We start from the raw sequence: 23,826 nt of genomic DNA on the forward strand, positions 1-23,826 counted from the left end.
ATTGCCTCACATGTACACGAAAGTTGGGCAATGAAAATCAAGACTAAAGAAGAACGGATACATTTGAATTATGGTATTATTGTTGAACAATAATGAAAGTACCATGAACTGCCAAAAATACAAACAAATGTGTTTTTGAATCAGTACAGCCAGAATGTTCTTTAGAGGCCAGCATGTTATCAGGAGGGATCAGTCCCATCTCATCAAGAACTGGTCCATCCCATTGGCCTCTACTCAAGTACTAACTCAATGCAAGAATACTTCATTCTATTAAACAGGTATTACATGATGCCCAATCGCTAAGGACAAAGAGGGTGCATAAGCAAATGTGGTAAAGAAAGCTGATGGACCCCGGCTATCAGAAGATATAGTGTCTAGGGTCTTAAAGACTTGAAGGTAAACAAGTGGCCATCTAGCTCAGAAGCAACAAAGCCCACATGGCAAAAACACACCAGCCTGTGCGGTCACGAGGTGTCAGAGAGATCAGGTATCAGGAATCAAAGAACAAAAAATCCTATCATTGTGTGCTCACCTCCCATATATGATTGCTGAAGACAAATGAGTACATAAACAAATGTGATGAAGAAAGCTGATGGGGCCCGGCTATCAAAAAATATAGCGTCTAGGATCTTAAAGACTTGAAGATAAACAAGTGCCCATCTAACTCAGAAGCAACAGAGCCCACGTGGATCACACCAGTCTGTGTGATTATGAGGTGTCAAAGGGATCAGGCATCAAAGAACAAAAAAAATCATATCATGTGAATGAGGAGGCGTGCAGAGTGGGCACCCAAAGCCCATCTGTAGGCAACTGGACATCCCCTTACATAAGGGTCACGGGGAGGAAACAAGCCAGTCAGGGTGCAGTGTAGCAACAATGAAACACAACTTTCCTCTGGTTCCTAAATGCTTCCTCGTCCCGTCCCACCTCTGCCCCAGTATCATGATCCCAATTCTACCTTACAAATCTGGCTAGACTAGAGGATGTACACTGGTACAGATAAAAACCGGAAACACAGCGAATCCAGGATGGATGATCCCTTCAGGCCCAGTGCTGAGAGTGGTGATACCAGGAGGGTGAAGGCAGAGTGGGGTGGAAAGGGGGAACCTATAGGAATCTACAATATAACCTCCTCCCTGGGGGAGGGGCAACAGAAAAGTGGGTGAAAGGAGACATCAGAGTGTACGATATGACAAAATAATAATTTATAAATTATCACGGTTCATGAGGAGGGGGAAAACGAGGAGCTGATGCCAAGGGCTTAAGAGGAGAGCAAATGTTCTGAGAATGAGGAGGGCAATGAATGTACAAATGTACTTTACACAATTGATGTATGTATGGATTGTGATAAGAGTTGTATGAGCCCTCAATAAAATGATTTTTTAAAGAACTGTTATGAGTCTGAATTGATTCAATGATTGACTTTTGTATAAACTGTTTAAGTGATGAACACTGTTTTAGATATTTTTAAGAGCTAACTGTGTATGTATATAAATAAACATAAGGAGTACCTCCCCCACCCCCACTCTATCCACTAACCATCTGAGCCTCAATTATACTATGGGATAGAAAACAAAACTATGACTACAGAAGGACCCACTGCACTCGGTAAAGAAGAAAATACACCTTTAAGCAACTGGAAAAATTTCATATACTAAGCTTAGCTACTCTCAAAAGAGGCAATGCTTTGAGGGCAAGACCTTGCTTCCATGCAGCCCTAAACCCTCAGTACCAAACAGCCCTGGGATATGTGGGCTCTGAAATCTGATGAGTGATTCAAAGAGAAGGGGCCACGTTATCTATAACTTGTAGAGTCTCCACAAAGCCTCGTATGATTCACCAAATATCATTGCTGTCCAATAACATATCCTGAAGTATCACAGGAAAAAATAATCATTGATTACTTGAAAATAGCATCTAAAACAGACATCCCCTATTTAGCACTATTACCAATTGTGAATCACATAATTAAGAGAAAACAATATTATTGCCCTTTAGAAAAGAAAAAAACCCTGTGCTGCACGTGGTTACGGGTTGGGGTAGGATCCACAAATCTGCAGTTCAAAATCACCCGCTGCTTCTCAGGAGAAAGATGGAGCTTTTTACTCCTGTAAACAGTTACGGTCTTAGAAACTCAGTGGCAGATCTGCCCTGTCTTCCAGGGTGAGTTTTCAAGGACAGTGAGTTCTTAGTAAGGAAAACCAGGAGGCCAGTGGTTTAATGGTTGGCTGCTAAGCAAAAGGTCAGTGGTTCAAACCCACTAGCGGTTCCAAAGGAGAACAATATGACAGACTACTTCCATACACATTACGGCTTTAGAGACCCTCTGGGGCCATTCCATTCTGTCCTCGTGGGGCTATGAGTCAGAATCAGCGCTATAAAATGAAGAATTTTTTGTTTTGGTCCAAATGTGACACTGCGGTAAACAAAAAGATGAAGCTTATACCTACCTGCAGCATGTCATCAACCATAGTTAGAATATACTGAACCGTCTGTTCTTTGGAGATATGAGTCATCAGATTTATGAATGTCTTGGCACACTAGAAAAAGATAAAATCTGTATTAATTATTGTTTTCAATCATGGGTATTGTAGCATTTCAGTGAAACATCATTTCTCTACCATAAATTAATAAAATGTTACTAAGCGATTTTAATTACAGAACATGAATACTTTTTAAAAGTATGTTTCTTTGACAATTATTGTTTTGATATGGGGAAAGACCATATTCTGACTTGTACCCAAATTCTGATACTTAGTGATAATGTTCAGAATGTTTTCTAATTTTACATAGATATATCTAGCTACTATCAACTCAAAATTACACATAACAACATCAAGACTCAGTTATGTAAACAATCAAAAGTGATTCTACCTTTTACACTTACTGAGAAACAGAATAGTAAATCAAAAAAGCTATGGTGGTTGGAATCAGCAGACTTTGTCTTATTTCCCTTCTACAAAATACCAACTATGTAAAAATCTCTCTGAAATTCAGTAAAAGCTAGAGCCAACAATGTTTCCTACCATTTTTATCAGGTTTGTAGTGAGAATCAAGACAAATTATATGTGGATTCCTTCAGCCAACAAAGTGCCCTATATCAGAAAATATGCCAAACAGTAGAAATGGATCTTGTTGAGGTCATGCACAACAGTCAGCAATCAAATATCAAGTAATCAAAATTAACTCAATAGTCAGCAAATAATAAATAATCAAAATTCACCTGTAATTCTTTAAATCACCCATGAAAACATGGTTCTATGTTTGTACTTATAATTAATAAATTTAACATTAATAAGTGTGTATGTTATACATGCATAGAAAAGAACTAGTGATAATACAGACTAAAATTTTAACACAGGTTACCTTTCAGAGAGGAAATCAGATACAATAATTCTTTTCTTCTTTCCGATGTCTTTTAACCTACTTCTATATACTTCATTGGTAGTAAGAAATCGAAGTAGAAATTTTTTGTAAAATGTTTACACACTCTTAAAAATCTCACATATTCAAAGAAGTAATTGTCGTTCTAGGAATCTATTTGAAGAACATGCTCAGAAATGCAGAAAAGGCTGGAAGTATATACATATTTAATATAAATGTCTTCCAGTTAAAGAAAAGTTTTAGTTAAATTATGGTACTTAGCTAAAATGGGATATTAAAAAGTCATTAAAATTTGTTTTTCTATAATTTTTAGTGACAAGATATAATGTTTGTATGAAGCACCTGGCTGCCTTCAGCTTGAAGCATATCTTGCTTCTCTTCTGGGCTTCTCTTCATTTCAAATCTCTGAATGAATTCACAATCTTCAGCAGAAATCATCTGACCTCTGGAAAGTAAGAATAAAGTTAGCTTTGTTAAACAGACGAGGAAGTGGTAGGGGAATTCTCAAATTTCCTCCTGTCTTCTGGCAGTAAAATAGGCCCCGGGCTGAAAGACCTGGTTCAAACTGAGCAGTACTGCTGACTGGCTATGTGATCTCTCGTGAACCTGTGTTAATTTACCTATTCAAAAAAAGGAAGAGCTATATATTGTGTTTAAGAGAGAGATATGAGGTTGTCTACTCCTGTAAAGATTTACAAACCCTCAGAAACCACAGGGTCACTGAGTCGCAATCAACTCTGAGACAATAGGCTTGTCTTTAAGGGGTTGTACTGAGGCTATAATTAAATAATCTGCAGCATCTGGTGTGTTAGTCTGGGTAGACTAGAGAAACAAATCCACAGAAACATATGTATATAAGAAACAGTTTTATGTGCTTGCTTCGGCGGCACATATACTAAAATTGGAACGATACAGAGAAGATTAGCATGGCTCCTGCGCAAGGATGACACGCAAATTCGTGAAGCGTTCCATATTTTTTTAAGCCCACCCAGTCCCTCCTGGGCCTAGTTTCCCAATCCAATAATAAAAATAATCAAGAAAGTGCAAAAAAAAACCGAAAAGAAACAGTTTTATAAAGGGTAAGTGTACATTAAGAAAGCATCCCAACCCAGTGCTGTCCAAACCCATAAGTCCGACATTAGCCCATATGTCCAACACCGATCTACAAAGACTTCCTCAATCTCACGAAACACATGCAATAATGCTGATTGCAAGAGGAAAGCCTAATCAGTGAGCATGTAAGCATCTCAGCGCTGGCAGGGGTCTCCACACGGCTGCTCCAGCATCCAGGGCTGCATCAGGGTAGGTCCACCAGATTTTAACATTGGTAAAGCGGGACCCCAGTGGGACAACATTGATAAGATTCATATCCTGGCAAAATAGCCACATGGCAGCCGAAAACTGTATACCCTAGCTTGTCATGCATTCTTTCCAAAAATTTGGGACTTCTTTAAAACGCCGTGGGACATGGGAAAAATTGTTAAAAAGCGGGACGTCTGGTCACATTCATGTGGCTTCTCCTTGGGGATGTCTTGCAGGAAGTGAGCCTTAGCAGCTGAAGCAGGGAACTGGCTAAGGCAGCTGTACCCTGGTCCGACCATCAGAGAGCCAGAGACCCACAAATTAGAAAGGCAAGGCTCACTGAGCCATTTATCCTTCCACCCTTCAATTAACCCCACATGTATTTATCAGCCAGGTGGCACAATAAACCTTAACTATCTCACCTAGCTCATAGTAAGCACCCAAAAGCTTATTTCTTGGCATAATTCAAAGTCTCACCTACACTTCTACTCCCAAGCCAATTTATTTGGCCACCTAACTCATCAAGACTAAAGTCACTTTATATGAACTTTTACAATCATTTTTTCCAGCACATCCTTTCACTCCCCATTCTGAAAAAAGTAATCTTCCTGTTTCTCTCAGAAAAATCGGCCCTCTATCCTGACCCCTCACTCCTCCTCCCCATGGTTGTCCTATATTCCTGTTTTCCTTCTATATCATCCCAAGGCCATCCGCTTGTTCTTTTTTCCCCATCTACACTCATTTCATAGGTCATTCCTTGCTTTGCTTTGCTTTTCCAAACTCTTACCTCAGTAACGAGTTGTCTTCCCTATCTCCCAACCTTCTTTTTTTTCCACTTAGCTATCTTAGTATTTGCACCAATTCTGTGCCATTAAGATTGATTGTGTCATTTTCCTCTTCCAGAACCAGCCAGACCTTCTAACTGTCTGTTCATCAGAGGCTCTAATACATTCCGCAAGCTCCCCGGGCGGCAGGCAAAATCCAGGCTCTCTGATTAACAGATGTGTGGGAAAACCTCCTGATTAGTCTCTGTAAGATGCTGGCCACGTCAGTATTCCCATCAACCTTTTCAGGCCCTCAGTACATGGAACATGCCCCAAATCCAAGCCACTCTGTGAGGGGTTTAACAATCCAATTGTTAACCTTGGCAAGTGCCCACGCTTTCTGACCGCTACTTCTCTATCAGTAAACTATGTGTCCTACTCCACCAAGTGGCTATACAAATGAAATAAAATATACGGAAACACCTGAAATATATAAACCTTTAGTAAAGGCAATTTTAAATTTTAAAACATTTTGTACTGTGTGTTGTCATTCAAAGAGTATTAATATTCTTTTTAAGTCCAAACCAAAACTCATGGCCATAGTGTCAATTCTGACTCAGCCTCTCATGGCTATCCAGGTTATTTCGGTTCACAGTGACCCATTAGAATAGACTAGAACTATCCTGTGAGTTTCCAAGACTGAAACTCTTTATGGGAATAGAAAGCTTCATTTTTCTCCCATAGAGCATATGGTGGCTTCGAACTGCCAACCTTGTGGTATGCTCACATACCCTACTACAACAACCAGGCTTCCTCGGGTAGCAACTCTATATAAAGCTTCCAAGGCTATAAACCTTTATAAACACAAAAAGCCTCATCCTTTTTCCTAAGAGTAGCTGGTGAGTTTGAACCACTAATTTTGAGTTTCCAAAAACTCACTGCCATTGAGCCGATGCCAACTCATAGTGATCCTTTAGGAGAGTGTAGAACTGCCCCGGTGGGTTTCTTAGGAATAGAAAACCCCATCTTTCTCCCAAGAGGTTTTGACTGCCAACCTTGAGGATCGCCCGCAGCCCAACACATAGCCACTGTGATACCAAGGCTTCTTTGACCTTGAGGTTAGCTGCCCAATATTTACTCAACAGTGCCGCCAGCACTCCTATCTGTTGTTTAAACATCCGAGTCCCTTTCCCTATTCTCTTGAAAGACTTATGTACTAGCAAATCCAATTAGTGAAACTCAAAATATGAAGGTTTCCCAATATGCATAATTAGAGAAATTTTCTTCCTCACAATTTTCTTAGGATATGCCATGAGAGCAGAGGATGAGGTTCCTATGCAAATCGTTTATGAAGACGGAAGTGAGAGATCAGAACAAGAAAAGAAAGCAAGCCAGGATTTCAGGTGGAGTCCTGGAGAAGAGAGCCTTATCTGGCCCAGTAAGAAATACTACAGATGTTACTTCATACTCAAAGCTGCCTCTTCCCTATAAGAGAGCTGATCTTTCCGGCTCCCTTGCCACTCCCATCCACAACCGATCTTCTTCTAAATATGCTAACTTTATGCATTCAAATAAACAATAAATCCATCAAGGCTTTTTTTAAACTAACTGGGGTTTGTATATACCATATACTAAATTGTTTATTACCGTATTTAATATATTATCATATACTAAATTGTTTTATATACTTTGGGACTTTGTCTTATATGCTTTTGGACTTTGTCATCCACTAGTGCATATTTTTATATTACTTCCATACTATTTAACATACTTTAACTTTGCTCTGAACACATGCTCCTTTTCAAAAAGTAGTTCTCTGAATGATTCTCATGCCTTTCTTTTCTCCAGGATTCCTTCATTACAATCCAAAGGAGAGTTTTCTGCCCGTCTTTCTGAATCTTTCTGTGGCAGGTAAGAGTGTCCACATCTTGACATGACCTTCCTTCCCCTCTCAATGAGCCCCCTCTCCTCCCAGTGCACCTCTCTGCAGTCTCATCACTCTTACTTTCCTTGGGCCTTGGATTCCTGCGTAAGCCTATTTCCATTTCTCATCCTATGGGCTTTCCCCAGAAGCTTCCATCTATCTCCAGGCATCGACTACTCTGCATTAGTACCAGGCATTTGGGCAGCTTTTTTTCCCCACTTAAATTATAGTGCTTTTAAATGGCCAGCCATTCCTCTCTCAAATCAGGCTTCCTTTCACATGTTGCAAGGGAACCTCCTCAGCTTCAGGTTCTTTTGACTTGGAGCCTTCCTTTGAAAGTCCATCATCTAGCAGCTGAGGAAGGTCTCTGACATTTCATAAGCTGGCAGGCACCAGTCCCAGCCATTGCTTGTATCTAAGGCCAATCTCTCCAGTTCACTGTCTCTGAAGAAGCTTGACTTCTATCACCTCAACAGTGACAGCAGTCTACCAAAAGGACCCCGCCTTTCCAGCCAACCCTCCTGCAAATCCCCTTATCGTTATCAGACAGCTTTCTCACACATATCTGACTATATTATTCCTTTTACTTCTGGGAGACTATGAACTTGGATGGATGTTCTACCTAGCATTTAGCCAGAGGTTTTAACTAAAAATCGTTTTAACTAATCAACTGAAAGAGCCTACTTGAGTATATATTTATTACTTAATCTATCTGAACAGCTGTCTATTCTTTAAAATAAGGACAGAAAAACCTCCAGCAGAGTATTCCTATGAAAATTACATAAAATAATATATTACTCAAAAGTCAAAATCCAACTTCTTCAGCGCAGCTTATAAGGTCCTCCATGACCATGCCCTGTTATCCTTTCCCACTCAACTCTGTCACTCAGTAACAACTACTCTGCTTTGCTGGTGCTTTCATCTGCTAACACTAGGCAAGCTACATACGCTATGTATCTTTAAAAACAAAGATGCAACAATAAACTAGATCTCCCTCATTGAGCATGCATTTCAATAAAGCAAATTGAAAATACACACATACAAAAACAATTTTTAATGCACATGCCTTTATAATGTCAAGGATGATGCTTTGAGACAAAAAAAAAAAAAAAACCCTGAGGCCAAACAACGACTAAAGGGACAGGCATAACGAAGGAAAGGATATAAATGGATTATGGACATTGAAGAAGACCTTTCTGCGGCCCCTTGTGCAAAAACCTGAAGCCAGTGAGTTCATGAACCAAGTGAACTGAGGAGAGAACTTCCAGAGAGTCGGGTGCAAATCCAAGTGGCTAGGGCAGGAGTAAGCTTGCTATGTGAAGACGGATGCAATTAGAAGGTTTGGAGCAAAGTGATATTATTTGATTTTCATTTGTTAAAATCACTGTTCCTGCCTTGTAAAGATTTGCTTCGAGGGACAACAGTCAAAGCAGACCTTCTTATCAGAATCAACCTTGAGTTTTATAGGTTAAGAATCACCTTGAAAAGCACTGAAGGACAGAAATAAGTCAGAAATTCCTCCAGTGGCACCCAGGGCCCTCTTCAGCACTCTCGGGATGCCCATCCAATTTCCGCTTCTCCCATCGCCACCTCCCAAACATTCTTTACTCTCCTGCCCAGCGTGCTGCCATCAGCTCTCGGGCTTGCTCAGTCTGTTCTCTCCAAATGGCTAAACGACACAGTCAGCCTTGCAAACTCAGTTCAGATCACCATCAGGAAACTCCCAGGAGCTGTCCTTTTCCTGGGCAACAACCATGCCCGACCATGTCTCTATTATCATGGCTAAAACACTCAATAATACGTATTCCCTCCAGGACTCCGGCGTTCCTTGAGGAGAAATGCCTCACTTGGCAGGAGCTCCATAGTTATTTGATGGCTGACTATATCAACAAAGTAACAGGATCATTTTTGTATACTACCTATCTCTCCTACCACAAAATAAAATGCTAACTATAAAATTAAAGATTCCTAAATTTACTTTTCAAAATGTATATGCTAATCTGAGCAAAATTTCTCCAGTAACCCACTGTATTATAAATATCCAAAATACAAATATGAAGTCAAAAGGATAAAATGTAGTCAAGAATGAAAGCTTACTTCACAAATAACCGTTTCACAAATATAAAAACACCAGCATACAAAATATCAACACATGTAAGGAACATGAAGAACTAAAATTGGAAGTGTATTAAACAGAAGCTCGAGTGGCAAAGCGGTTAGTCGTTGGGCTGCTAGCTGCAAAGTCAGCAGTGTGAATCCATCAGTTTCTCCATAGGAGAAAGATGAGGCTTTCTGCTTCCTTAAAAGTTACAGGCTTAGAAACTCACAGGGGAAGGCCTACCCTGTCCTATAGGGTCACTATAACTCGGATTCAACTCGGTGACGGTGTTTGTTTGTTCGTTTGTTTTGAATGGGTGGTTCAATAGCTCTGACACTAATCACAAAGTTGGCAGTCGGAACAATCCAGCCACTTGTCAGGAAAAAGACTTGGCGATCTGCTCCCGGAAAGACTACAACCCAGAACCCCCTCTGGAGCAGTTCTACTCTGCCATGAGGTCTCTGAGTCAAAAGTAGACTCAATGGCATCTCATAGCAACACTTCACATACATCTTTCCAAGACAGCTCTGTAGAATAAGAAAGGTACGTCTGTCTGCTCTCAAAGATATACAGCCTCGGAAAGCCTATGGAGAGTCATGATGAGTCACATTCAGCTCAACGGCAATGGGTTTTGGTTAGTGAACATAAGAAAAGTGACGGAACTTGTCTAAAATGATCAAACTAATAGAAAAAAACAGAATTCAAACCCAAGCCTTCCAATTTCTCCTTTTTCATTGGTTGCATAATCCATTCTGCAAGACCATCCGTCACCAGACTGATCACCATGCTCCACCAGTTGGGCTGGCAGGCTCTGCCATAACCCCATCTTCCTTGCCTAGCTCATGAGTTTCTAGGCGCATTCCCGACTCATTAAAAAGTACAACTGTCCAGACAAAGAATGTCAAAAGGGCCGCAGCTGCTCTGCTATCCCATTTCAACCCTAATGATTTCCACCACAGTCTGCCATCCCCATGACAGCTAATTATCATGAGGAGGAAGTATTTTCTTACATACTTATTAGTACTTTGCCAGTATTTTTCCTCATAAAAGCATGACCATGAAACAGTCCAATGCAGAAGCACATGATCGTCTATGATTCACAGTAAGTCAGTACTTACTGGAGGTAAGACTGCCAGTTCACTTTGTTCGCACGAACTTCTGCAGCCTTGGCAGCAATAATGTTGGTTGGGACAGCAGCATCCACAGCACCTCGGATATCCATTTTGGTCATTTAAATTTCAGGATCTTGAATGTTTTTCAACAGCTCTCCAATTTAATGCAAGTAAAGATAGAATACAAGTTTTATTATTTTTGCAACTACTATCATTATTAATATTACCACCATCACCATTAAGAATTGAAGATTCTTAGTTACAGGCAAATAATAAACCCGATTTAAATGTCAACAATTTAATCAGTTCAAATACTATATAACTAATTCTGAAGATGCTCTAATCCTAAAATATCATTGTATTTTACTCTAACTCAGTTACACATTGCTCCCTAAAAAACGTTTTAATTTCACTAATATTGTAGTAAGACTTTAAAGCATCCATGTAAGGCAATGATATGGACTAGGCACACAAAATACAAAAATAACTTTATACAATTAGGATCAACTTCCTCTTCTGGCAATGAACAGCTAAGGCCTTTATCAATATTTATTAAGCATCATTATGTATGTATACCAACATTACATTACCTATTCAAAGTAAACTATGTAGATTGAGAAAGTAATTTCCTAAACAAGACGCTTCCTTTTATACTTTAAAGTTCACAGTATTTTTCAATATCAAGTTTGAGGTAATTTTTGGTAACAAATACTAATTATAATTTAAGTAAACTCAACAGTAGGAGTCAGGCCTAACAAATGAAACCTAATCATTCCGCTTCTAAGTGATTCTTCTTCCTAAATACCAGGGGGAAACCTTATGCCTGATTTTATCAAGCCACGATATGTAAATTCCAGTTCACAAAATAAAAACGAATGGTCATGACCAAAGCTAAAAGCACACACAAGACTCCAGTGCAGGGTCCCGCTGCCCTTAGTGAGTTTGGAACCACGGGGCTGCATCTAAGGATGTGTTGCCTAAACATGCAAGAGCCCTGGGCACTGGCACGCCCCCACAGAAACAGGTTCCTTCCGGGACAGGCTGGATCCCTGGGCTGAGCAAGCTCTGCTCCAGAGAGTCACCTCGGTCCCCTGAAAACGTGCCCCGCCAACGGGCCAACGTCACGGCCCAAACCTGGAGCAGGTGTATTTCTCACCCTGCTCTCACCTACCTCACGTCCCTGAACCCGGTTTTTCAAGAAAGATCTGCCGTTTCATAAACCTACTGAAGGCCTGGAAGTAAAGAACTCTGAGCCTGGGGCAGGGGGACAAAGGGTAAAGGAGGCCGGGGGGCAAAGGGTAAGGGGGGAGGGGGTAAAGGGTAAGGGGGGACAGGGGACAGGGGACAAAGGGTAAGGGGGCCGGGGAACAAAGGGTAAGGGGGACGAGAGACCAGCAGGCACCAGAGCCGCCGAAGAAGGCGCACGGTCCGCTCACCTGGGTCCGCGCCGAGCCCCAAGGCCGGCGGCAGCCTTGGGTGGTGGGTGCTGAACGTCCTCGCGAGACGGAAAAGGCCCGAGCCGGGGAGACCTGCAAGCCGCAAACAGAACGGGCCGGACACCAAGGAGACGTTGAGGGCGCAGCGCGAACAGAAGGAAGTGGGAGCAAACGCCGACTGACAGCGGCGCCGCTCACGTGACGGGCGGGCACGTGACCCGGCCGGACGGCGGAAGCCGGAAGCGCCCAAACCCGGCGCCGGCGAGGTTCGCGGTGGGGACTGAGCTGGGAGCTTCGCGGGGGGCGCCGAGGCGTGGGCCGCGCTCGCGACGGGCGGGTGCGGGCCGAGGGGCGCCCACCCGCCGGGCAGCCGGCGGGAAGGCAGCGAGGACGCGAGACGAGACTCATTTCTCTTACCGGGCGTGCCTTTGCAAAGTTTGATGTAGTGCTCGGTAGGCTGGAGCTGATGTTAAATATCAACCTAAGCTGATCCTCAAGGTCACAACCTTGCTTGATCCCCCGGGTTGCGTAGTAAATAATCTATGGCCCGTGCAATATTTCAAAACATAGTTCTACTAAAAGTTCATTACCTGAAAATCCAATTGAACTGGGAGGATCCAATTTAATTGGGGTCCAATTTGGACCCCAATTTTTCTGATGCATTTGCCCTGACTTCAGCAGCCCCCTTTCTCTTAAACTAATAATAAGTAATTCTACACCACCACTACTATTTCCAAGTATCTAAGCAGCATGTTTTTGTGTAAAAGCACTGATAGGGGTTTATAACTGTCTTAGTCATCTAGCACTGCTATAAGAAATACCACAAGTGAATGCCTTTAATAGACAAATTTATTCTCATGCAGGTTACGAGGTTAGTAGCCTGAATTGAGGGCTCAGTTGTAGAGGGAGGCTTTCGCTGTGTGCACACTCCATAACCAAATACCAAACTTCCAGGAGAGAAATCAGCATGAATGAACAAAGGTAAATATAGAAATATTTTCAGTTCAACATTTTCATAATAGAAAATAATCCAAATTTAGTCCATCAATAAAGAAATGGGAGCAATTGCACCATATCATACTTTGAAATATTATGCAGTGATTGGAAAATATTTGGCTTATAAGTTATGTGGAATAGGATGTAATGAAATGTTCATTTTAACTTTTTACTTTGATAACAATAGAATTCACAAGAAAAACCATCTTGTCCTGAAGTTTCCTTCAGAAACGTTTGTGTTTTACTGTTTTGTGAAGGCAATTTCAGTTTCTTTGATATAATATGCAAGCTATCAAGGGGCCCTGTTGGCATTGTCAGTTACGTTTGGGACTGCTAACCCCAAGGTCAGTAAACCCACCAGTCACTCCTCTGGAGAAAGATGAAATTATCTGTACCCATAAAGGTTAAAAAAGATTTACAGCCTCGGAAACCCTGTAGATAGTTGTTATGAGTTGGAGCCAACTTATTGGCCTTGGGTTTAGATATTCAGATGACCTGTTTCATAACAGAACTTGTATAGTTTGGGTCTTTAAAGAATTTATCCATGTCATGAACTCCAACTCACAGCAACCCTGTGTGTGTATGCAGAGAGAACTTTCAAGGAACCTCAGGGTGAGCTAGATCTACCAATCTCTGGGTTAGTATTGTGTCAGGTATGGATTCCCCAATAAGCAAAGTAAACATGTATTTTTTTTAATCACTGGTATCAAGTTTACTTTAACTCATAATGACCCTTTGGACAGGTAGAACTGCTCTTGTGGGTTTCCAAGAAGGTAACACTTTTTAGGAGTAGAAAGCCTCATCAGAGTGCTTTTCATTGTGGTGGTTTTGAATCATTGACCTGTGGTTAGCCAAACCAACCAAGCTCACTGCCATCGGGTCAATGCCAGTTCATAGCAATTCATAGCATATAGGGCAGGCTTAAATTGTCCCTGTGAGTTTCAGAGACTACAACTGTTTGCCTAGCTTTCTCCCACTGAGCTAGCTGCTGGTGGTTTCAAATTGCTGACTCTTAACCACTACACAGCCGGGGCTCATTAGACCTGTGATTAGCAGCCCCAAAGGCCCATGGATGCCGTGAAAACATGGCACATAGAACAGTACACACTGTAGTGGAAAAGAAGCAGCAGGATACTAAATAAAGTTAATGTAATGGTATAGCTTTACATTTGACAAAAATGATATTTTCATTTTGGGTGGGTGAGTTATGACACATTCCGTTTACTCACATCACCAGTAGTACTATTATCACATGACTTGTGACATACCATGTTCTGTGCAAAGTGAACCAAAACAGGTCTTCAGATTGAGCAGACTCTTGTATCATCTTTGTCATTGTCGTTGCCCTCTCTAGGTTATCAATAACTGAATGTGCAGCACCAAAGGATAGAAAGTGAGGACACAAGTTTATTTATTTATTTTTAATCATTTTATTTGGGGCTCATACAACTCTTATCACAACCCATAAACCCATCCATTGTGTCAAGCACCTTTGTACATTTGTTGCCCTCATTATTCTCAAAATATTTGCTTTTTACTTGAACCCTTGGTATAAGCTCCTCATTTATTTGAAAACACAAGTTTATATGTATTATTTCAAGCCCCCAATAAAATGATTTTTAAGAAAACAGCTTCTGAATTATAAAGTAATTTTTCTTCTAATGATGTAGACTTTTAGATCAAAAGAAGTTCACGTGATTATCAACATCTCAGTGCGCTACTTTAAAATTCTGGATTTCAAATTTGGGGTTGATGGTAAACAAGGCTATGTAACCAGAATATATGTTTTATGAGATGCAAGCTAATCATGAACATTATAAGAGGTACTGGCTACTGTATTATCAGTCAGCCAACTCTATATAGTTTTGTTTGCAAACTACGGTCATAGATGATTTGATTCTCAAGTTGCTACAGATATTTAGTGATTGATATGATTACTGCACACGGAACAGTTAATTTAGAGAGAATGTATTGGCATAACTCATAAACTGGAAATACAAATTAATAGAGAATATCAGTATCACAAAGTCATTTTGCAACATGCTGTTGCTGTTATTAATAACACTAATTGAACATTGACATATTTCCAAGAAAGAAATGGAGTGTTTGAATCTCCATAAAATGTTCGTGTTTTTTTGGCTTGTTTTCACTTGTTGCTCAGTTTGATCCAGTGTTAGCAGTCCTACCTTAAAATATGGTAGAACAGGAAAGGTAAATTATCATATATGTCTAATATCACACATGAAAATTAATAAAAATTTAAAATGATAAAGCTTGACCAACTATTTTCAGTGAAATAAGGTTGATATTTTAGTTTATCTGTAGATTCCACCCCTGATCTTCTCATACATATCAGTTAAGTATTATTTAAAGATACATATGTCCAACAGATGGAAAATGTGCCAAGTGACTTGTCATGTCCCCTAGCTTCTAAGGTAATTTTGGTAAAGAAATCACAAATTAAATATTTCACTATTATGTAAAGTTTGCATAAATAATTTTCAAAGTGCAGAAGTTAATACTATGACAGTACTGTCATGAGTGTTATTTATGTGATCTGCAGAAGTGAAAATTTGATATTGTAAAATAGTGTCACTTTTGGTTTGGTATTCATCATTTATACTATAGCAAGAAATGAATGTAAACAAGATAAAAACCAATTTTCCACTCAGGAGGCAGGCAAAGGACCTGAGCAGGAGTTTCTCAAGGGCAGAAATTCAAATGGCCAATAAATATATGAGAAACTGTTCCAGATCTCTAGCCATAAGAGAAATGCAAATTAATGAGATACCACCTAACACCCTCAAAGATAGCCCAATTCAAGAAATCAGAAAGTAACACATGTTGGAGGGGATGTGGAGAGAGAGGAACTCTTATCCACTGCTGGTAAACCTGTACATATTTACAGCCATTATGGATATCGATTTGGCAATATCTAAAACAGTTGGAAATTGAGCTACTATATGATCCAGCAATCCCCATACTGGGCATATACCCAGAAGAGACAAAAAACAAACCACAGCCAGACATCTGTTCCCCAATGTTCATCACGGCACAGTTCACAATTGCAAGGAGTTGGAAACAGCCCAAATTTCCATCAAGAGACGAATGGATTAAAAAACTGTGGTACATACATACAATGGATTATTGCGCAGTCCCTAAAAAGCAGTGATGAATGCAAGAAGCACGTTGCTGCATGAGAAGAACTGGAGGAAATTATGCTAAGTGAAGTAAGCCAAGTACAAAAGAACAAATACTACATGAGTCCGCTGAGGTAAGCTCAAAAAATTCAAAGGGGGCATAGGGAAGAAAATATTGTATACATATGTCCCTGGGGTGATGTCCAGGTAATATGGCAGGGGCCAGACTAAACTCAGAGATACATATGGGATACATATGGTAACCCATTAAAAGGGAGGGGGTATGGGTAGCCGGGGGAACAGGGCACTAACCCACACGGGGCGGGGGGGGGGTTGCTGATTGTGTCTCCACAAGGAAAGAAGGACCAGACTTCAACCCGGTGCTCCAAGACAAGAACGCAACACGGACATGAAGCAGGGAACCGATAGAGAGGCCTGAGGGGCCGACCCCATTACCAACTAAGTATACAGCACCACCCTCCCCCCCTCCATGAAGAATTCACTTCAGAGGACAGCACTGACACTACAGCTCAAGAAGAGGGACTGGTCTGGTCAGAGCACACAGGAGCCAACGAGGGGAGATAGGGGGGAAAAAAAGAGAGTGAAGCACATCCTGGCTCACCAAGCCCTGAGGACAATGTTCCTGCTCAGAACAGCAATGCACAGAGATGACCACAGGGACAGCCTCTCCAGGGGACACAGCGTTCCTCATTGACCCATAGCACCATTGGGGATAACACTAGAGACACACAGCGGGAATTGTGCCTGCCATGAGCTCACCACGCCGAAGCCAGACTCTGGGGGCATGCAGCGGGGGACCAGAGCAATGAAGTCCCCAGGGATAGAGGCCATGCCAAGGCATGGAACCCCATCTGACTTGACTGGAAAGCACTCATGAAAAAAAAAAACAAAAAGACCCTAAACTGTTCGCACGTTTTGTGTGTGTGTATGTGTGTGTGTGTGTGTTATTGTTGTTGTAGCTTTCATTTTACTTTCTGTTGTTGCTTCATTGTACTCAGTCTTGTGATGGTACATAACATGTCTACCTGGAAGGGAGAGGCGGAATAAACAAGCCAGAAGAGAGAACAACGGGATGACAGTTCTGGGGTAACATGGGAGAGGGGGAGGCAGGGAAAAGAAAAGGGTGTTAACAAGCCCAGGGACAAGGGAGCAACAAGTGATTCAAAATCAGCATCAAGGAGAGTGTGGGAGGTCTGGCAGGCCTGGATCAAGGGCAATGTAACCGATAGGAATTCCTAAAACACAAATGAAAGCAGAACATGATAGTGGGACAAGAGGAAAGTACAAAGAAATAGAGGAAAGAACTAGGAGGCAAAGGGTAGTCATAGAGATTTAAATACAGGCATATGAAGATGTTAATATATTGATATATGACAAGGGGGAAATAGATCTATGTACATATATTTATAGGTTGAGTATTAAGAAAACAGATGGACAGTGGGCCCCTGCACAAGTACACCCTCAACACAAGAACACTTTGTTCTAACAATTTGGCAGTCTGAGATGCTCACCTTCCTGGCACAATCACTGATGACAATGTGTGCACAAGCAAATGTGGTGAAGAAAGCTGATGGTGCCCAGATACCAAAAGATATAGCACCTGAAGTCTTAAAGACCTGAAGATAAACAAGCAACCATCTAGCTGAGAGACAAGAAAACCCACATGGAACAAGCACACCAGTCTGTCCCGACTAGATCACTGAGGACAAAGTGGGTGCATAAGCAAAAGTGGTGAAGAACACTGATGGTGCCAGGCTATCAAATGATATGGAATCAGGGTCCCATAAGCTGGAAGATAAACAAGGGGCCTTCTAACTGAGAAACAGCAAAGCCGACATGGAAGAAGCACACCTGCCTGTGAGATCGCAAGGTGTCTAAGGGACCAGGTATCAGGCATCAAAGAAAAAAAATCATAGTATGTGAATGAGGGGGAGTGCGGAGTGGGGACCCAGGGCCCATGTGTGGGAAATTGGACATCCCCTTGCAGAAGGGCTGCGGGGAGGAGACAAGCCAGTCAGAGTGCAGTGTAGCAACGATGAAATATACAATTTTCCTCTAGTTCTTGAATGCTTCCTCGCCCCCCTCCTCACTATCATGATCCAAATTCTACCTTACATATCTGGATGGACCGGAGGATGTACACTGGAACAGACAGGAACTGGAAACACAGGGAATCCAGGACAGAGGAGCCCCTCAGGACCAGTGGTGAGAGTGGCGATTTCGGGAGGGTGGAGGGAAGGGGAGGGAGAAAGGGTGAACAGATTACAAGGTCTGCATATAGCCTTCTCCCTGCAGGACGGACAGTGGAGAAGTGGGTGAGGGAGATGTTGGATGGTGTAAGATATGATAAAACAATAATAATAATTTATAAATTATCAAGGGTTCAGGTGGGAGGAGGAGGGGGAGGGAGGGGGAAAATGAGCTGATACCAAGGGCTCAAGTAGAAAGCAGGTTTTTTGAGAATGATGATGGCAACATACAATTGATGTATGTATGGATTGTAAAAAGAATTGTATGAGCCCCTAATAAAGTGATCTAAAAAAAAAGAAATTAATGTAGGTGAACACTCAGGTTGCAGAAGCCTATGGATGACATTGGGAGCCAAAATCCATCTGTAGAGTACCCAAACATGATGAAGCATCCGGCAGAGCCCCTCACACCACAGTCAGGGACTCAAAAAGCCTTTATGACACAGAGATTATTGTAAATTTGATTATGGTGGATATAACCACAGTATAATATGATAACTGGTTGTTTGATTTCCCTCTTGACTCAGTTTGGATTTGTTCTAGCTTTAAATATGCCTTACTTGTTTCTCAACAGAGGTTTGCTCTCTGGCTTATTTTAATATTTCCAGTGGTCTCTTCCTCATGATTTTTTTTAAAACATAAAGCTGATAAGGATAAGCTCAGACTTCTCAGAAGAAACTATGACAAACGTTCAGACAAGTGATGGTTCTGGTATCCTCTAAAGTAGATCACTACAGACCATAAACAAGGCTGCACAAATTCAAATATATTGAGATTTTACAATCCACTTTCTCAGGTCACAATGTTTAAAACTGGAAATCAACAACAGAAGAACAAGAGCATCAAGACAAACACATGGAGACTGAAAAACACACTACTTTAAAAATGAATGGTTAATAGACAAAATAAGGGACAAAATTAAGTTAATGAAACAATGATGACACAACATACCAAAACCTTTGGGACCCAGCAAAAACTTAACAAAGGGCAATTTAAAGCAACCAATGCATACATGAGTAAAAATGGAGAAAAGAAAACTCAATGCCTTAACACAACATATCCAAGTGCAACAAGGACAACACACACCCTTGAACAACAGAAGAAAAGAAATCACAGAGATTCAAGCAGAAAAAATTGAAAAAGAAATGCCAAATATATAGAATTATAGATTAAAAGGGTGCCATCACAACAGACTCAAGTGAAATAAAAAGAATAATAACAGTACTTTTAAAAGGCTGTACTCCAAGTTTGATAACCCAGAAGAGATGGACAAATACCTAGAAATACCTCTACCCCAAAACACAGACAAAAGTAAAAAACTTCAACAAACCCATTACGATAGAGAATAACATCAGGAAACTCACAACCGAAAAAAGAAAAGAAACTCACAACCAGGAAAATCTCAGGACCAGATGGCTTCACAGGTGAATTCTACCAAATATTCAGAACTCTCACCAATTCTGCACAAACTATTTTAGAATATATAGAGAGAGAACAAACTCATTCTCTGAATCAAGCATAAACCCTGATACCAAAACCAGGCAAAGACTTTACAAAGACAGAAAACTACTGACCAAATGAGCATAGATGCAAAAATTCTCAACAAAATTCTGGCCAGTAGAATCCAACACCATATTAAAAATATAATAATAATTTGCCATGACCAAGTGGGATTCATACAAATGATGCAAGACTGGTTCAACATGTGAAAACAATTAATGTAATCCACCACATTAAAAAGACGATAAGAATCACATAATTGTATCAATAGATTCAGAAAAGGTATTCAACAATATTGAACACTCATTTCTGATTAAAAACACTCAATAAAATAGGAATAGAGGTGGAATTCCTCCATATAATAAAGGCCATATACAAAAAACAATGGCCAACATCATACTCAATGGAGGAAAACTGAAATTATTTTCCCTGAAAATGGGAACTAGACAAAGACTCCCACTGTCACCAATCTTATTCAATATTGTGCTGGAAGTCTTAGCCAAAACCATTAAAAAAACAGAAAGAAATTGAGGGGGAAGAAATGCAATTCTTACTACTTGCATATGGCATGATTTTATAGAGAGAGAACCCCAAGGGCTCCACAGAACAGATGGATGAACATGATTGATGGATTGTGATAAAGTTGCAGGATACATTATCAAACTGAAAGCAATGGGAGGCCGTACACTACCCAATCTTAAAACATGTTACGTAGTCATAGTAGTCAAAGCAGCCTGGTACCGGTATAATGATAGGTACATAGACCAATGAAACACAATAGAAAACCCAGAATTAAGAACATCCATCTGCAAACTGGTATTCTACAAAGGATCAAGAAAACATTAAATAGAAAATATACAGACTCTTCAACAAATGATGTGAGAAAAATTGGATATCCATCTGCAGAATAATGAAACAGAACCCATACCCCATGCACAAAATCAAACTCAAGAGTGATTAGAGACATAAATACAAACCCCAGAGCTATAAGGACAGAGGGGGACAAACATTTTAAGAACCCTATGGCAGGGCAAACACATACTACCGAATATGAAAAACTGAACACAATCATTGGAAGACAAAATAGATATGTGGAAAGTATTTAAAATATTACAACACTTGTGCACATAAAAGGATTGGGGGGAAATTTAGCAATAATACAATGAACAAAGGACAAATAATTAAAATCTATATAACCCTGCAACAGCTCATTAAGAAAAAAATCAAATAATACAATTAAAAGGTAGGCAAATATCATGAACAGAGAATTCACCAGAAAAGATATTCGAATGGCTAAGAAGCGCATGAGGAAATTCTCACAATCACTAGCCATACAGGAAATGCAAACAAAAACAAGGTGAGGTATTACCTCATACCCAAATTAGAGAGAAACAAATTCTGGAGAAATTGGAAGACTCATACACTGCTGCTTGGAATGCAAAGACGCTCAACCATTGTGGAACACTGTATGACACTTTTTGAAACAACTGGGACGAGAAATACCATATGATCCAGCAATACCCTTGCTGGGCCTATACCCCAAAGAAATGAGACAGAACATGAACAGACATATGCGCTACCATGTTCATCGCAGCACAGTTCACAACACAGCAAGAAGCTGGAAACAACCCCAATGCTCATCAGTTGAAGAATAGATACAGAAACTCTGGTATACACACTGGAATACTATGCATTCCTAAAAAGCAGTGATGGAAACACAAAATACCTCATGACATGGGTGGATCCGAAAACCATGATGCTGCATGAAGGGATAAATATTGTATGAGCCCATTATTATAAAGATAAAAACCAAAAGAGAGACAGACTTCTATTCTCAGATCATGTAGTCTTCTAATAAAGTCCCCCAAACAAAATGTAGTTTGCCTTCCTAATTCCTTTAGACCATATGTCATCCCTTTATATGAACAGATAGGGTCAGTCTCCCGTGTGGTGGGGTCAAGGAGAAGATCATGCAGTTCCTGTCATCTAGGCATACTTCCTTCTTTCTTCCATTTGCTTTAGCTACTGTATGACAAAGAGCATGTTTCCGAGTTTCTCGTGACATCCACTTTGATCCTTTCTTTCCTGTCTCTTTATAATCACCTTTTGTTTTCTTCATGAATGATGGTCTTAATGTCCACCCACAGCTCCCCTGATCCTCTGTCATTAATGTTCAATGCTTCGAACCTGTTCGTGAAATTCGGATGGAATCACCTCAAGGTTATGTTTTGGCTCATATGAACTCATTTTAATTTTCTTCAGCTTTATCCTGAACTAACATATGAGCAATTGGTGGTCTGTTCCACAGTCAATTCCAGGCCTTCTTTCAGATGCTAATATTGAGTTTCTCCAGCATCTCCACCCACAGATGTAGCGAGGAGTCAGCAAAATCCACATTAAAAAAAAGCACATCAGCCTGTGTGATCCAAGATTGTAAAGAATAAAATCCAACCTGGAGGAGAGACCAGAACTAAAATGTAGATTCCAAACACTCAAGTTTAGGAATATTATGGATGATAGTAGAAAGCACAAACCCATTTTCAGGGTCCTTATGTCAATTGAGTCTTCAGTGACCATAATCTAGGAATATAAATAGCCTCCATGTCAGACAAAAAACAATGTAAAGTGGATTTTAACAGCTGTAGTTAGGTTGGAATGTAACACCTTGTCACTAGATCTTCCTTTATCCCATTTTGAATTTATTATGCTATTTTAATATTTTATGCATTTATTAAGGTTTTTCTCTATCGTGTGTGTGTGTATGTGTGTGTGTGTGTGTGTGTGTGTGTCAGGATGGATGGATCTATAAAGACAGAAAATACTTAATAATCACCTGGGGGGACAGAAGGGAAGGTGGTAGGGGGAAATGGGCAGTCAACCTCAAGTACAAGAAGGAGAAAATATTCCAAAGTTAATTGTGAGTAATGAAAAATCCTTCTTAATATGATTGGATTACGCTTGCTTGATGAAAGAGAGGAACTGCGCACTTGCTAATGATCCCCAAGGACTACAGTCTTCAGTGTGGGTTCCAACTCGATGTCCAGAAGACCAAAACCTCACAACTGGACCGACAGGTAACATCGTGATCAATGGAGAAACGGTTGACATTGTCAAGGATTTTATTTTGCGTGGATCCACAACCAATGCTCGTGGAAGCAGCAAAGAGAGAGAAAAAATGTAAATCTATTGCAGAAGACCTCTTTAGAGTATTGAAGAGCAAGGATGTTACTTTGAGGACTAAAGTGCACCTGACTCTAGCCATGGTATTCTCCATTGCGTCATACACATGTGAAAGTTAGACGTTGAATAAAGAAGACCAAAGAACAATGGATGCATTTGAATTGTGGTCCTGGAGAAGAATACTGAAAGTACCATAGACTGCTAAAAGGACAAACTGATCTGTGTTGAAAGAAGTAAAGCCAGAGTGCTCCTTTGAAATAAGAATAACAAGACTTCATCTTACATACTTTGGACATATTGTCAGGAGAGGCCCGTCTCTGAAGAAGGACATTAGGTTTGGTAAAACAAAAGGGTGTTGAAAAAGAGGAAGGCCCTCTCTCAGATGGACTGACACAGGGGCTCCCTCAGTGGGCTCAGCCATAGGAACAATTGTGAAGATGGCGCAGAACCGTGCAGTGTTTTGTTCTCTTGCGCATAGGGTTGCTGTGGGTTGGACCTGACTCGATGGCATCTGAAAACAATAGCAAAATTGAATTGTGTGATGTTAATTATATTTCAATTAACCTTATTTTTAATGATATAAATACAAGACAACTTGAAAGTTTAGTCTGAACATCTGCCTATCAATTGTTTGGTCAAATATTGTTAAGTACACTTACCTCGCACAAATTACTAATGCAGAATTTTGTCCATTAATCTATATCCTTCTTTAACATTATA

General features: G+C 40.5%; 1 protein-coding gene and 1 non-coding gene across 5 annotated transcripts in view; one reads left to right on the forward strand and one right to left on the reverse strand.

The window, feature by feature from the left end:
• ATP6V1H (ATPase H+ transporting V1 subunit H) overlaps positions 1-12,213 on the reverse strand; it is a 113,248-nt gene extending 101,035 nt beyond the window's left edge. For 3 of the 4 annotated variants that reach the window (XM_075549667.1, XM_075549666.1, XM_075549664.1), the window contains exons 1-4: positions 12,021-12,213; positions 10,591-10,738; positions 3,727-3,829; positions 2,451-2,540 (exon numbers count right to left, since the gene is read on the reverse strand). In XM_075549667.1, the coding sequence (XP_075405782.1) occupies positions 2,451-2,540; positions 3,727-3,829; positions 10,591-10,703 (306 nt within the window). In that variant the 5' untranslated portion in view covers positions 10,704-10,738; positions 12,021-12,213. The remainder of the gene's footprint in view (positions 1-2,450; positions 2,541-3,726; positions 3,830-10,590; positions 10,739-12,020) is intronic. The other variant, XM_075549665.1, reaches the window with a different exon arrangement.
• LOC142449465 (U6 spliceosomal RNA) lies at positions 4,256-4,362 on the forward strand. The gene has a single exon (XR_012784626.1). It is a non-coding gene; the product is annotated as a U6 spliceosomal RNA (small nuclear RNA).
• Positions 12,214-23,826: the final 11,613 nt, after the last annotated feature.

The sequence above is a fragment of the Tenrec ecaudatus genome, chromosome 5 (genome assembly GCF_050624435.1).
Source record: "Tenrec ecaudatus isolate mTenEca1 chromosome 5, mTenEca1.hap1, whole genome shotgun sequence".
Lineage (NCBI taxonomy): Eukaryota > Metazoa > Chordata > Mammalia > Afrosoricida > Tenrecidae > Tenrec > Tenrec ecaudatus.